The sequence below is a fragment of the Mustela nivalis genome, assembly GCF_964662115.1.
Source record: "Mustela nivalis genome assembly, chromosome: 9".
Taxonomy (NCBI): Eukaryota; Metazoa; Chordata; class Mammalia; order Carnivora; family Mustelidae; genus Mustela; species Mustela nivalis.
In genome coordinates, this window is record NC_139028.1 from 104,075,821 (window position 1) to 104,092,931 (window position 17,111).

Consider the following 17,111-nt stretch of genomic DNA (forward strand, 5'->3'; position numbering starts at 1 on the left):
TTAAATTTACTTTAACTTATATATAACACATTTGTTTTATGTATGTTAACACATACTTCATGAGATGAGCACTCTTTCATTACTATTACTTTTCAGATTAATGCCTATTCTTCCATATTACCTTTCAAAAACAAGTCTAAAATAAAATAATACGTTTACATTGAAATATGATAATATGATAAGTAACTTGAAAAGAGGTTGATAAGTTAAAAGCAGATGAGAATAGTTTAGTCACAAAACAAGTCATATATTATTTTTAGGAGATGCACTTAAGGATTCATTTAGGAAGAGGTTTTTTTTTTTAAGGTTTATTTATTTTGAGGGAGAGAGAAAGAGAGAGATAGCTTGGGGGGAGGGGCAGACAGAGAGGGAGATGACGACTCTCCACTAGAGAGGGGAACCTGATGTGGGGCTCAGTTCCAGGGCCCTGGGATCACGACCTGAGTTAAAGGCAGATGTTTAACCGACTGAGCTACCCAGGCACCCCTAATTTAGGAAGCTTTCTAGTAATAAGAACTGTTATTCATGAGTGGGTCTTTTCATTCAACAAGTCATCTTTCATGACCTTGGGTACTGCTTCCATTTTCTGGCTGTGTAACTCATCCTTTCTAGTATCTGCTGTTCTTCATCCATGACCCTTAAAATGCTGTTTGGCACCTTTGTTGTAAGAAAAACCATCTCTTTCAGGAAGTATGTGACTGAAGTCTATGCTGAGCATCCATGTAGGCATCTGCAAACCCCTGTACAATGAAATCATAAAGAGTGGCAGGGATATGGCTTCCTCTTTCAGGTGACATGTACTAGAGGCTTTGTCCTTGCAACCATTCAGGTCCTCTTCACAGTGTGGCTACCTGTGTGTGGCTCCACTGTCATAGACCATTTGCGCATGACATAAATCTTTGGCTGAAACTCATCTGCATTCATACCCTTGGTGTCTCTGTTGCTGTCAAAAGTGGGTTCATCTGCTTGTGAAAATTTTCCTCTTGATTGTCTCCTAGTTGGTTATCATATGCTCATGGAAGACCTATAGTTTGGAGGGGAGACACAAAGCTGTGTCCACTTGTGTCTCTCACATCAGTGTGGTGGTTCTAATATTGCATCCTGAATATTTGTATATTTGCACCCAATCACCACGTTCTCCACTGATCAAGCTGTGACTCTGTTGTATAGCATGATAATTCCCTTGTTAAACTTAAACCTGCACACTCAGAAATTTGGAGGTGAAAATGCCATGAGGAAGTTCTGGGGTAGAAAAGGTAACTTTGAGAGATATCCACCACTTTATAAAATAAATTTGTATATTAAATAGAATAGAGAAAAGAAGATAATTGGTACATTATTTGTTCAAAGTATGTTTATTTTGACATATACACACTTTGAGGAAAGGTCCAGGGAGGAAATAATTTACCATTATACAAATATCCTATTTTGGTTTATGTATTATCCAGTTGATGGTCAAAGTTCAGTGTGCTGGGAGTATTAGTTAGAGTTCTTCTACAAAGCAGATTGTCAAGACACAGATCTGGAGATTTTAATTTACCAGTTTTGCTGTTAGATGACATACCTACTTTTTATACAGGTGTATGTTTAAAGCCAGTGATATGTGATATAGTGTAGCCATGGTGCTGTAGTTTATGCTGACAGCTTGCACTTATTAATAAAGTGAACTTAGTTTTTATTTCTATTTATTTTTATTTTTTTAAAGATTGTATTTATTTACTTTGTATTTATATCATTTGACAGAGATCACAAGTAGGCAGAGAGGCAGGAAGACAGAGAGGGAGAAGCAGGCCCCCTGCTGAGTAGAGAGCCCAATGTGGGACTCTATCCCAGGACCCTGGGATCATTACCTGAGCCAAAGCCAGAGGCTTAACCCACTGAGCCACCCAGGCCCCCCTCAACTTAGTTTTTAAATGTAGTTTTTAACTTGTAGTAAAATCCAAATAACAAAAATTGAAGTTTTAATCATTTGTATTTGCAAAGTGTCAGTGGCATTGAGTCAATTCACATTGATATGATGATTAAGTAAGTTATTTGACATTTGTAATGCAGACACCAATGCCATCTGTCACCAGAGCCTTTTCATCTTCCCAAAGTGAAATTCCACATTCATTGGACATTGATTTCACCTTCCTTCTCTTTGGGCCTTAGCAAACACTGTTCTTTTTTTTTTTTTTTTTTAATTTCTGTATCATTGATTTCTCCTCTAATCTTTATTATTTCTCTTCTCCTGCTGGCTTTAAGCTTTATTTGCTGTTGTTTCTAGTTCTTTTAGCTGTAAGGTTATGTTGTGTATTTGAGACTTCTCTTGCTCCTTCTAGAAGGGCTGTATTGCTACATACTTCCCTGTTAGGACCACCTTTGCTGCATCCCAAAGGGTTTTTTTTTTTTTAATATTTTATTTATTTATTTAACAGAGAGAGATTACAAGTAGGCAGAGAGAGAGAGGAGGAAGCAGGCTCCCTGCTGAGCAGAGAGCCCGATGCGGGACTCGATCCCAGGAGCCTGAGACCATAACCTGAGCCGAAGGCAGCGGCTTAACCCACTGAGCCACCCAGGCGTCCATCCCAAAGGTTTTGAACTGTTGTGTTTTCAGTTTCATTTGCTTCCATGTATTTTTTTAAATTCTTTTTCAATTTCCTGATAGTCCTATTTGTTCTTTAGTAGGATGCTCTTTTAACTCCATGTATTTGTGGTCTTTCCAAATTTCTACTTGTGATTGACTTCTAGTTTTCTAGCATTGTGGTCTGAAAATATGCATTGTATGACTTCAGTCTTATTGTATCAGTTGAGGCCTGATTTGTGACCCAGTATGTGATTTATTGTGGAAAATGATGCATATGCACTTGGAAGAATGTGTATTCTTCTGCTTTAAGATGGAATGCTCTGAATATATCTGTGATATCCATCTGGTCCAGTATGTCATTCAAGGCCCCTTTGTTTCCTTGTTGATCTTCTGCTTGGATGATATGTCCTTTGCTGTGAATGGGGTGCTAAATTCCCCTGTTATTACTGTATTATCATCAATGAGTTCTTTAATTTTGTTATTAATTTGTTTACATATTTGGCTTTTCCTAAGTTGGAGGCATAAATATTTAGAATCATTAAATCTTCTTGTTGGATGTACCCCTTTAGTATGGTATAGTGTCATTGTTGTTTGGTTAAAGTTTTTGGTTTAAAATCTATTTGCCTCATATAAAGGTGGTCACTTCAGCTTTCTTTTGATGTCCATTAGTATGTAAATAGTTCTCTGCCTCTTCACTTTGAATCTGGAGGTGACTTTTGGTCTAAGATGAGTCTCTTGTAAACAGTATATATATGGGTCTTATGGGGTGTTTTTTTGTTTGTTTGTTTTTAATCTATCTAACACTTTATATCTTTTGTTTGGAGCATTTACTCCATTTACCTTCAGAGTAATTTTTGATACATGTGTATTATGCTATTTTATTTCTTATTTTGTCATTGTTTATGGAATTTCTTCATTTCTCTAGTTTTTGTCTCTTTTGGTCTTTCTTTCCCAGTCAAAGTGTCTCCTTTAATATTTCTCACATGCTGGTTTAGTGGTCATTAACTGCTTTGGTGTTTGTCTGGGAAACTCTTTATCTCTTTTTCTGTTTTAAATGACTACCTTGCTGGATAGAGTATTCATGGCTGCAGATTTTCCCCATTCAGCATGGTGAATATAGCATTTCCATCTCTTCAGTCTTGCCAACTTTCTGTGGAGAGCACTGCTGTTAACCTTATTGCCCCTCCAATTGTCAGTAAGGGACCTCTTTTGTCTCATTGCTTTTAGGATTATTCTTTATCTCAATATTTTGCAAATATAACTGCAATATCTTGGTGTTGGCTTGCTTTTGTTTAGATGGAGGTTCTCTGTGCCTTCTGACTTTGGCTGTCTGTTTTGTTCTCTAGATTTGGGAACTTTTCAGCCATAACCTTCTCAAATAAACCTTCTGTTTCCTTTCTTTCTCTTCTTCTTCTGGGACTCATATGATATGAATGCTATGTTTGATGGAGTCTCTGAATTCCTTGTCTATGCTCATGATCCAAACATTTTTCTTTTTCTTTCTTTTATTGTTTCATTATCTTCCATAGTTCTGTCTTCTATATCATTTATTCATGTCTCCGCTTCTTCCATTCTTGTGGCCATTACATGCAGTCTGTTGTGAATCTCAGTTACTGTATTTTTCATTTCAGCCAGATGGTTAATTAGCTCTTTTATCTCTGTGGTAAGGGTCTCCCTGATGTCTCCTATGCTTTTTTCCAAGCCCAGCTAGTATACTTATGATTATTGCTTTAAACTCTCCATCAGGCCTATTACTTATATCTGTTTTGATTAGATTCACAGTTGTGATCTTTTCTTGTTCTTTCTTTTGGGATGCATTTCCCCATCTTGGCATTTTGAGTAGGTCTCTGCTTCTTCTTTGTGTTAGGAAAGTCTGTTATGTTTCCTGTTCCTGAGAGTAATGGCTTTAAGTAGAAGAGGTCAAATAACGGCGAGGGTCCAGTGCTTCAGGAAGTATTTTTGATGTGTGCTGCATGTACTCTGCTACTGTGTTTTGGCTGCTCTGTTTCTCAGGTCAATTGTATGTAAAGGTTCTATTTGCCTGCAGAGGGGACTGTTTGGTCCTTGTTCAGAGTTTGGTGAGTTTTAACTAGATAAGATTTGGTCTACTTGTTAAAGGAGACCTGATTATATTTTCACTATAAGTGAAGCTTTGAAGAACTCTGTGGTCAGTAGACATGGTGAATGCAGGGGTTTCTAAGGGTCTTCTGGGGAAGGGTCCTGCTGCACTAGTCCTTAGGTACACTTATCCAGGAAAAGTATTACTGGCAAGTACAGAAGAGGGAGACTTGGTGTAAGCAGTTTAGGCAGTCAGTGCTGGCAATGTGCTATTTACTGAAGCTGGTCAATGCTGAGAGGTGGGGGAGGGAAATGGCACTAGCAAGCTCTTTGCGCCTAGAGAGGGGAGTCCATGCTTGCTGCTCTCACAAAAGCACATTAAAAAGATCAAATAATTTTTCCCTCATGTGTCCCAGTGTTTTCTAGATCTCTCATTTCACACTGTCTCTGGGTTGCTTGCCTGCCTTGAGCAGCACAATTCACCTTAGGCTCTAGCCCAGCCAAGCTTTCGCATCTTTTAAAACTCTAAACTTTTAGAACCTGGAGTGAGAACCTTCACTTGTTTTCTGGAGGATGGTGTCAGTGTGCTGGGACTCTTGCAGGTTTGATCCAGAAGGGCAATCGTGACAGAATGCACGGGCATGGGACTTGGAGAAATGCAGGCTAAAGAGCCAATGTCCAGTGTAGCCACATCTAGCAGGTCTCTGTGCCTTTGCTGATGGGTGGAGTAAGGAAATGGAGGCTGCAGAGTCTTTTGTTCCCAGAAAAGCAATGCAACCTCTCAGAGATGTGCACTAAAAAGTAAAAATAGTCTCTCCCCATGCCCGTAGATGATCCTCAGATTGTGCTGTCTCGCCTGGTTACCTGCCTGCCTCTTCTCCAGGAGTTGGCCAACATACTCAGATACTGTCCTAGCCAAGCCCAGGGACCTCTGAAACTCCAGCGTTTGAGGCCCATTGGTTGCCAAAACTTACCAAAATCAGCCACTCTCATTTTCCTTACCAGTGGCTTTGGGGAAGTGTGTGTATTCCTGTGTGCTCTGCTCTCTCTCACCATTCCCTGCAACTAGCACTCCCTCCCCTCTGCAGCACCTGGGATCATTTTCAGCATGAAACATGTCTTCACACTTCCTGCCTTCCTTTATATGGCTTCTTTTCTCCCTTCAGCTGTGTATAATTTCTTCTATCAGTCCTCAGGTCAATTCTTGGGCATTCAGAATGATTTGAAGGTTATATGGATGTGTTCCATGGATGAAGCGAATTTAGGGTTCTCCTACTATTCTGCCACACCAGGTACTCCAACTTACAGTTTTAACCATTTGTAAGAGCATAGTTTAGTGACATTGAGTCAATTTACATCATCATGATGGTTATTACTTTAATTTAATTTAATTGACATTTGTGATGCAAGCACCAGTACCACCCACCTCCAGAGCCTTTTCATTTTCCCAAACTGAAATTCCACACTCATTAAACATTAACTCCCCAATCCCTCTCTCTGGGCTTTAGGCAGCCACTGTTCTGTTTTCTTATTTCTTATGAATTTGGCTACTTTAAGTACCTGTGTGTATGGAATCATACAATATTTGTCTTTTTGTGACTGTCTCATTTCACTTGGCAGAGTGAATTGCAGGATATCGATGTCTTAATATGTGTCAGAATTTCCTTCATTTTTAAGAATGAATAATAATCCATTCTGTGAATATACCTCATTCTGTTCATACATTTATCACATTTTGTACACACTTTGACTGCTTCTACTTTCTGGCTATCATGAAAAATACTGCCATGAAAATGGGTATAGAAATACCTATTTGAGACTATGATGTCCATTATTTTGTGTATATACCCCACAGTGGAATTGTGGATCATATGATTTTTTTTTTTTTTTTTTTTTTGCTTATCTTTTCAGGAAGTACAATAGCATTTTCCATAGCTGCTACATCATTTTGCATTCCCACCAGCGATGGAGAGTTGTTCTGATCTTTCCACTGTCTTACGTGTGTTACAATTTTTACATTTTGTAGTCATAACTCTCCTGTTGGGTGTGAAATAGTATTACATTATGGTTTTGAAATGCATTTCCCTCATGATTAGTGACATTGAGCATCTTTTTATGTGCTTATATGGCATCACATATCTTATTTGGAGAAATGCCTATTGAAGTCCTTTGCTCATTTTTAATCAGGGTGTTTTTTTTTTTTTCTTTTTTATGTGTGTTTTTGAGATGTGTGTTTGTTATGTATTCTGGATACCAGCATATTATCAAATAAATCAATTTCAGATATCTTATCTCATTTGTGGGATGTCTTTTCTCTCTGTTGATAGTGTGTTTTGATGTACAAAAGTTCTTAAATGTGATAAAGTGTAATTCATGTGTTTTTTTCTTTTCTTGTCTGTGGTTTTGGTGTCCTACCCAAGAAATCATTATCAAATCCAAAGTTATAAAGTTTTCTTCTAAGAGTTTCATAGTTCTAGGTAGTAGTTTAGGTCTCTGATCTATTTTGATTCAATTTTTGTGTATGGTGTATGTGATTAAGGGTTGAATTTCATTCTTTTGCAGGTGGATATCCAGTTTCATGGTACTATTTTTGGAATCATCTGTTCTTTCCCAATGAATGCTCTGTCACTTGTGAAAATCATTTGGACACACAGGCAAAGGTTTATTTCTAGGATCTGTATTTTATTCCATTGTTGTATCTGCTTTTTGATTCCCATACCTTTGTAGTTAGTTTTAGAACCAGGAAGCCCTCCAATTGTTTGTTTGTTACCCTAGGGTTATTTGGTTGCTTGGCATGCCTTGAGTTTCCACCTGAATTTTAGGATAGATTTTTCTATTTCTGCAAAAACATTTCTTTTTTATTTTAGTAGGAATTTCTTTGAATCTGTAGATTGCCTTAGCTAACACTACAACTTAGTACCATGAACCATATAAATTCATGAGTGTCTTTCCTCCCTTTAATTTGTGTCTTCTAGAATATCTTTCAACAACACTATGCAGTTTTTCAGTGTAGGAGAATTTTGGGTCCTTGTTTAAGCTTATTCTTAAGTATTTTGTCTTTTTGATGTTCTAGTAAAAGAAATTGTTTTCTTAATCCTCTAGGGATTATTAAATGGTCGCAGAGAAATTCAATTTATTTTCTTGATTAAAAAAAAAACTCAAAAAATTGGGTATGGAAGGAATGTACTTCAATACAATAATGGTAATATATGACAGAGCCACAACTAACATCGCACTCAGCAAAGAAAGGTTGACAGCTTTTCCACTATAATCAAGGAAAAGATAAGAGTGTCCCTGTTCACCAATCCATTTTACAATAACATTGGAATAAAATCCCTATGAAATTTTCAGTCTTTTCTACATATAGGTCGTGCCATCAGTGAAGTAAGAACACATTACTTAGAATGTTCACTTAATTTTACTACCTAAAATAGTGTTTCTGATGGTAGCTACTAACTTTATATCTCAGCTTTAACATGACCTTTGAAGAAAGGCCTTCCCTGGTCACCTTTTCCATAGCAGTAATCTCCCTGAGTATACTTTGTTTGCTCTGGTATTAGCCATAGTGAAGACTATATTTAGTTTAGTAAATTGTCCCCATATTTGCTGTCTGACTCTATTATAAGAATATAAGGTCCATGCATGAAGGAACTTTTACATAATTTTCCTATTTCTTTAGTTACCATTCATAGCACGGTTTCTGGAAGTAGATTGGAGCTCCAAATTAAATAAATTAATAGTTTAATAGTTATTTTATATATAAACACATATCTAGAACATCTAACCACACTTTAGGGCAGGATAAATTTACTATTAAATGAAAGAAAAGAAAAACTTACTATGACAAGTGGGAAAATATATGAAAATTTTTTTCCCTAACACAGTATGACTGGGTTAAAATTTTATTCTTGACTGGCAGTCATCTTACAATCATTCTAAAGCTATATTTTTATGTTACATCTTTCTGACCCTAATTATGTGATTTGGCCTCCTAGTATTTTTATAGAGATATTTTTTAGAGTTTTTCTGGAAATTCCCAGTGAATTTAATTAAGGAAGAATCAGTCTTGGACACTTTCCAATTCTAGGCCTAACGAGGAATGTGGTTAGAAGGGATAATATGCCCAGTGTTCTTTGCTCATATTGGGAAGAATATGCTATGCTCCTAAAAAGTGGTACACATTTTTGAGGAGGTTTCTGTTAGGTTTAAAGCATTATCTAATGAAAAACACAGGAATGTTTCTTAAAAATACCAGGTCTACCAATCTGAGCTAAAGCAAAAGGACAGAGTAAAGATGAATAAAGATTTGAATGTTATTTTCCTATTTAGAAATTAGTACGAAAGAAATTACTTGAGAAAAATCTCCGTTGGAAATGTCTGGTTGCTATCTTTTTATGTAAGGATAGGATTTCCTTGTCTTTTAGATAAATCATCCAAAGTTTTTGTGCTAAATTTTTGTTTTTCTCTGTGGAACCTGGAGTTCTTAGGAAGTAATCTACAATATAAATAAAAGCAATCTTCTGAATAACCGGAAGACTCCACGGAGAGAATGGACAGACAATTGAATGAAATAAAATAGGTCCTCAAGTAACAATGCAGCTTTCTGTCCACTCTTGTTAAACTGGATGACAAAAGATTTCTAGTTTCTTGTGAATGAGTAAAAAGTGTACCTTCAGATTGTGGACTTGTCTTCCTAAGGTAAGACTAACAGTAAAGTGGAAACCAGGCTTTGCAATTGTGTGAGTACCTTTATTATGTAAAAGTTAGATCACTTTGAATAAAGCACAATTGGGTTCTAACTCTAGTTTCACCACTTCAAAATGGGTGAACTTGGGAAAAATAGATGTTCAGAATCTCAGTTTGTTCAACTGTGGAATGGGGATTACAGTTTCTGTTACTGTAAATATGAAATGTGATTCATTAAATTGTGAGTGAGTGAGTAGAATCCACTGCCGATGTTGTGAGCAGTGGACTGATCAGATCAGTATCAGTGTTAGGAAAAAAAAAAATTGGTGGAGGCCAGAATGAAATGCAGATGTCTAGTGCAGTGGCCAGAAGTGGGAAGAGAAGGGAAATAACCAACTTGGTGATCTATTTCAATGGGTCTAATAAGATTTGTTAAAGTTATCAATATGTGATATGAGAGCAAGAAAGGCATGAAATGCATGGTGATATTTCTTGTTTGGAAAATGATTTGGAAGGTGGTACCATTTAGTCAGATGGTAAACACCTACATTTGTGACTGAAAATTAGAAGTTTAGTTTTATAATTTCTGAATAATATCCAATTGGAGATGTTCAGAGTTGGAGATGCTGCATATATGAAGTTTAAAAATTAAAGGAGAGACCCAACATTGGAAAGGTTCCACATTTACTGGTCAAGGAAAGAGGGTATATCCAACCAAAGAAGAAGTCTAAGAAAGAAGTCTCAGTGAGGGAAAAAAAAAATTCAGGGCAGCAACTTCTATTCCTAATTTGTTCCACTCACTTTGAATATGTCAGTTACCCTGAATGGGTCTCAAGTATTTCACTTTTGTGACTTTATAAACTGTGCACTCTTGCATGGATCCATTGCCCTCTTATCCTTCCACTTCTCCTTTAAATCTCAGGAAGGCGTGCTTCCTCTTGGAAGCCATCTTTGATTGCTGTTTTGTTGATATATTCTTACCCTTGACCTTTGCACTGTGTGACTACCTTTATATTGGCACTTATTTCATTGAATATTATTATATATGCTATCATTGAGTGTAGGAAACCATGACTTGTTCAACTTGGAAATCACACTGTCTGTGACACAAATAGGTACTCCTGACTATTTTTTTTTTTTTTTACAATCTTTTACACAATCTTTTAACTGAATGAATCAATAAAAGATTAACCTTATAACACATTTAAAGGCTTTCTCCCCTGTTTTGTAGATCACCTGATTCTAATACAAGAAGTCACTCCCATCCAGACTAGATGGACCCAAGAAACAATGTAACTTACTTTGTCCTCTTGGGTCTCACCCAGGATCCAAAGGAACAGAAGGTCCTTTTTGTTATGTTCTTGCTCTTCTATATTTTGACTGTGGTGGGCAATGTGCTCATTGTGGTGACTATAGCAGTCAGTAAGACCCTGGGCTCTCCTATGTACTTGTTTCTTGCTAATTTGTCTTTTATGGATGTCACTTATTCCTCTTGCATTTGCCCCAGATTGATTTCAGGTTTGTTGTTTGCAGAAAATACCATATCCTTCCAATCTTGTATGACTCAACTATTTACTGAACACCTTTTTGGTGGCTCAGAGGTCTTTCTTCTACTAGTGATGGCCTATGACCGTTATGTGGCCATCTGCAAGCCCTTGCATTATTTGGTGATCATGAGGCAATGGGTGTGTGTTGTGCTGCTGGTAGTGTCCTGGGTTGGAGGTTTTCTGCATTCAGTAATTCAGGTTAGCACTGTTTATGGGCTCCCATTCTGTGGTCCCAATGTCATTGATCATTTCATCTGTGAAATGTATCCCTTACTGGAACTCATCTGTACTGACACATATGTCATTGGCCTGTTAGTGGTGGCCAATGGAGGGATGATCTGCACTATTGTGTTTATGTTCTTGCTCATCTCTTATGGTTTTATATTGTACTCTCTAAAGAACCTTAGTTCAGAAGGGAGGCGAAAAGCCCTCCAGACCTGTGGTTCTCACATCACTGTGGTGGTCTTCTTCTTTGTTCCATGCATTTTCATGTATGTACGACCTGCTAAGACTTTCCCCATTGACAAGTCATTGAGTGTGTTTTTTACAGTCATAACCCCCATGCTGAACCCACTCATCTACACTCTGAGAAATTCTGAGATGACAAATGCTATGAAGAAGCTCTGGAGTAGAAATGTTATATCTTTTAGTAGATAAGTATATTATCTACCACAAGAAGAATCTCTTTACATTGGGTCCATTTTCTGAGAAAGCTGAAGTATTCCCAAAATGATTCTGAATTCCCTTTTTTTTTCAAAGTAATTAAGTTATTTATAATTAAAGATTGAACTGGATTATTGTGTTATAATAAATTTTCCTTCCTGCTAGAATGTCAGGCTCATAATACCTTGTAAGACTTCATTTAAGGGTGTAATGCCTTTATAGCAGGGATTCAACAATAGGTAATGAATTAGTGAGGAAGTTTTTATATGGTTATATTAAGTTTTAATAAGCCTGTATTTTTAATAGGCCTGTGACATGTACCCCTTTATGAAATTGGTTTGTACTGGCACATATGTCATTGACCCATTAGTGGTGGCCAATGGAGGGACGATTTGCACTATTTTGTTTGTGTTTTTGCTCATCTCTTACGGTGTCATCCTGCATTCTCTAAAGAACTTTAGTTCAGAAGGGAGGCAGAAAGTCCTCCAGACCTGTGGTTCCCACATCATTGTGGTGGTCTTATTCTTTGTTCCATGTATTTTCATGTATGTAAGACCTGCTAAGACCTTCCTCATTGACAAGTGTATATTTTAGAGTCATAACCCCAATGCTGAACTCACTGATCTAACACTGAGAAATTATGAGATGACAAATGCTGTGAAGTAAGTGCATCATCTATCATGAATGAAGCATTTTAACATTAGTGTCAATCTCCACAAATGTTAAAGTCCATTTTACTATAAATGCATTTACAGTCATAGTCAACAAATAATGTGCAGTGAAAGAGTCAAATATTTATAGAATTTTACTAATTCATAATTAATTGCTATGTTTACTTTTGTTACTTTTTGTCTCATTCATAATTCGATTTCTGGTCAGTATCTTGTTTTTTATCTTCTTTCTTTTCATTGTTAAAATATTTCTTTTATAGAGACTATCTTCTCTATTTAATTTCTTTTCATATGAAGTTTTTGTATAACATTTTACTTTTAAGATATACCTGAGCAAAAAATAGATAAAATAAATATTAAAAATAGAATCCTTACAAAGAGGAAATGGTATGGAATGAACATTTTATCTGTCCCTCACCAGTCTCCCTGTTCTTCTATATGCATCATTGTACTAAGATTGTTATTGGTCCTAAGATTATCCAATTAATAATCTTTGCTAATAAAAAATCACATTTTTATGTATGTGTTTATCTTTGTGTCTAACCTTTGTAATTACTACTTGGCCTCCTGAAGATCTTTCCATACCAGTGCACAGATAGAACTCATTATTAGATTCCTTCTACTGCCTAAAAATTCTTAATAAAGATATAGCTACATTAGTGTTTCCAGTACTTGTCCTGTTTTCCTGAATCTTTTCCTATGATAAAAAGCTTTGCAGTGAAGTCTTTTAGAGATTTTCTAATTATGAGTTTTTAGCAGTGCAATTGTTTGATCAATTGGTAGATATATTTAAAATTGCTGTTGTTCATAGTTATTGCCAAAGTGCCATCCATAAGCTTATACCAAACTATGCTACTTCCCTCAGTTTAGAGTTTGTGCACATTCTCAACAACAAGTTCTTGATGAATATTTTTAGTATTTGAGATTATGGTTGCTAAAAAAATTATATTTCATTTGTTTACTGTAATTGAAATTCAGTAAATATAATTGAATTTGATTCATGTATTTAAAATTACTTGTATTCATCTTTTGTGAATTATCTATTATTGACATTTACATGTTTTGTTTGATTGCTGCTCTTTTTTATATGAATTTTTATGACATAATCATGCACTAAAGACATTATCCCTTTCACCATTGTGTAAGTATTTTTCTAGTCTATGATTTAATTTGGATGTTATTATATTGTACAGAATATCTTTAGCCATGTAGAAATACTTTTATATATACATAATCAAATCTATTAATATGTTCTTTGACCTTGTATCTTTCTCAGAAAGACTTCCCTATTTCAATGTTAAAAAATATTCTTCCACATGATTTTCAACATTTAATTGTTCAATTGTTTTGTGGTGTTATATGCTGAATTTTTGATCCATCTACACTTTGATGTAAGTTCTCAATTAGGGATTAAATTTTCCTTATTTTTCTAGGTGGGCATTTGTAGAGATATATACTTATTTTGTCCTGCCATTTAAGACATAATGTAATTACACTTAATTTGGAAGGCACTTAGATATCTGATAAGCTTAGTACTCCTTCTTACCATTCCTTATCAGAGCCATATTTATTCTTTAAACATATTTATGTTTGAAAATAAAATTTTAATAGGACACTCTAGTAAAAGTTATGTTTAGTTTGTTTTCAGTATGAGTTGATTTAGGAATAGTTACTAGCTTTAGAGAATTAAAAATTCTCATCCAAAAACTGGGCAGTTCTTTTCATCTAACAAGATTTCTTTGGTGTTCATATAGACCCAGTATGTTTCTTTGTAAATTTAGTCTTTTTGAGTAAACTTATTTTATGTTGTTTGCCAATAGAATCTTATCTTCTACTTTCCAAGTGTCTGTTGTTTCAATGTGGAAAATCTGCCTTTTTTCACTATTATAAAAGATGTAATCTTCACAGTACATCATTCATCCTTTTTAGTCTAAGTTCTGTACATTTTGAGACATACAGTTATGTAACCACATCACAACCAATGTACAAACGTTTCATCACCCCAAATAATTCCCCATGCATCATTGTACTCCCCTTCTACCCTAGCCTCTAACCCTATGCTGACAAATGCTGATCCCTTTCTATTCCTATCATTCTATCTTTTCCAAAATGTTATATAAATTGAATCATACAGTATAAAATTCTTTTTTATTCTAGCTTTTTGAGGTATAATTGACTAATTGAAATTGTATATATTTAAGATGCAATATGTGATGATTTGATATATGTATTCATTGTGAAGTGGTTACCATTACCAAACTAATGAGAACATCTATTACCTCACATAATTTTTTTTTCTTCATGAAGGCCACTTAAAATGTACTCTTAGCAAATTTCAAGTAAACAATACAGTATTATTAAGGAGAGCCAACATGCTGTATATTAGAGCCTTAGAACTTTTTCATCTTTAAAAAAAATTATTTATTTGAGATAGTGAACACGAGAGAGAGAGAGAGCATGAGCAGGGGGTAGGTAGGGGCAGAGTGAGAGGGAGATGCAGACTTCACACTGAGCAGGGAGCTGATGAGGGGCTTGATCCCAGGACCCTGGGATGATGATCTGAGCCAAAGGCAGAGGCTTAACTGACAGCCACCCAGGTGCCTCAGAATTTATTTGTCTTATAACTGAATGTTGGTAGTTTTTGAACATTTCTCCAACCTCCAGTAACTGGTAATAATCATTCTCTTCCCTGCTTCTATGAATTTGACTTTTTTTTAAAACTACCACATATAACTGAGATCATGTAGTATTTGCCTTTCTGTATCTGGCTTATTTCACTTAACATTCTACTTCACTGATGTCTCAGAAAGCAAAATTTTCTTTTTTTATAGCCAAAGAATATTCCATTACTTATTAATGCCCCATTTTTTGGTCCATTCATCCATCAATAGATTTTTTTTTAAATATTTATTTATTTATTTATTTATTTATTTATTTATTTATTGTAATTTGTCTATTGCCCAATGTGGAGCTCGATCCCAGGACCCTGAGACTGTGACCTGAGCTGAAGGCAGATGCTTAACCCACTGAACCACCCAGGACCCCTATTGGGAAAAATACTCAAAGAACATTGGGTGCAGATATCTCTTCAAAATACTGCCATCGTTTCCTTTGGATATATGCCTAGATGTAGGATTGCTGTTTCATAGGATAGTTTTACTTTTAACTATTTTAGGAATTTCCACACTGTTTTTCCTAGTGGTCACATCAGTTTATGTTCCCACCAAAAGCATACAAGGGTAAACTTCTCTGTGTCTTCACTAAAACACTTCTTTTATAAGGGCATTTATTTCATGCCCTCATGATCTAATCATCTCCCAAAGGCACATCTCTTAATACCATTACATCAGACATTAGGATATGAAAATATTAATTTGGTGGTATGCAGACATTCAAACAGTAGCTCAGGTCCAATTTCACTCTTTTGCTTATTGATATCCGGTTTTCCAGCACAACAAAGTGACTTTCCTTTCTCCATAGTGTATTCTTGGTTCCCCTTTTCAGAGATTAGTTGACTGCATATACATGGGATTATTTCTGAGATTTCTAGTCTCTTCCATTGGTCTGCACACCTGTTTTTATGTCAGAATCATAACCTTTTGATTAGTCTACTTTTGAAACGTATTTTGTGATATTGCTAGCTTTATTCTTTTTCAAGATTGTTTTGGCTATTTGCGGTCTTTGTGGTTCCATATGAATTTTTTTTTCAGTGCCATTAAAGTTTTTTTTTTTTAATTTTTTATTTTTTATAAACATATATTTTTATCCCCAGGGGTACAGGTCTGTGAATCACCAGGTTTACACACTTCACAGCACTCACCAAATCACATACCCTCCCCAATGTCCATAATCCCACCCCCTTCTCCCAAACCCCCTCCCCCCAACAACCCTCAGTTTGTTTTGTGAGATTAAGAGTCACTTATGGTTTGTCTCCCTCCCAATCCCATCTTGTTTCATTTATTCTTATTCTACCCACTTAAGCCTCCATGTTGCATCACCACTTCCTCATATCAGGGAGATCATATGATAGTTGTCTTTCTCTGCTTGACTTAGGGATTTTATTGAAGCTGTAGATACTTTGGATAGTATGGAAACTTTAACAACTGTATTCTTTCAATCCATGAACACAGGTTATCTTTCCCTTTATTCATATCTTTAATATCATTCATCAATGTCATTTCATTTTAAGGGTGAAAATCTTTTATTTCCTTGGTTAAACTTATTCCTACATATTTTATTCTTTTTTATGGCATTGTAAATGAAATTATTTTCTTAACCTCTTTTCTGGATAGTTTGTCTATTATTATTATGTATAAATGCAACTGGTTTTTGTATGTTCATTTTGTATTTTGTAAGTTTGCTGAGTTTTTAAAAAATTAATTCTAGCAATTTTTGGTGGAGATTTTAGGGTTATTTATTTATAAGATCATGTCTAGTATGTAGTATTTTAAATCTGGGTTCTTTCTTTTACTATAATGCATTGGAGACTTATGTGTAATGTGTTTATCAATAGTTCATTCATTTTTATTGCTGAATATTATTCCATCCTATGGCTATATGAGAGGTTTATTTATCCCTTTTTCAATTAATAGGTAGTTTGGTTGTTTCCAGATACTTGAAATAATGAGCAAAACCACTATATACATTCAGTTAAAGGGTTTTTTTGCATGAACACAAGTTCCCATTACAATTAGGTAAATTCTTAGGAGTAGAAGAGATGGATTTTATGGTAGCTGTATGATTTCATAAAACAGCTTTAAACTATTTTTCTAAAGCATAGCATATTACCAGCATCAAATAACATTTCTAGGTTTTCTGTCAGAATGTGGCATTATCAAGTTTTTAATTTTGCCTTTTGAATAGTCAGTAGTGTTATCTTCTTGTGGTTTTAATTTGCATTTCCCAAATAGTTAATGATGT

The 17,111-nt window shown here is 35.4% G+C and overlaps 1 protein-coding gene across 1 annotated transcript; it reads left to right on the top strand.

Annotated features, from left to right (window-relative positions):
* Positions 1-10,584: 10,584 nt before the first annotated feature.
* On the top strand, positions 10,585-11,514 carry LOC309872934 (olfactory receptor 4A47-like; the record flags this gene model as incomplete). The annotated part of the gene is made up of 1 exon (XM_082747901.1): positions 10,585-11,514. One exon carries the CDS (start codon positions 10,585-10,587, stop codon positions 11,512-11,514), a length of 930 nt encoding a protein of 309 aa, XP_082604027.1.
* Positions 11,515-17,111: the final 5,597 nt, after the last annotated feature.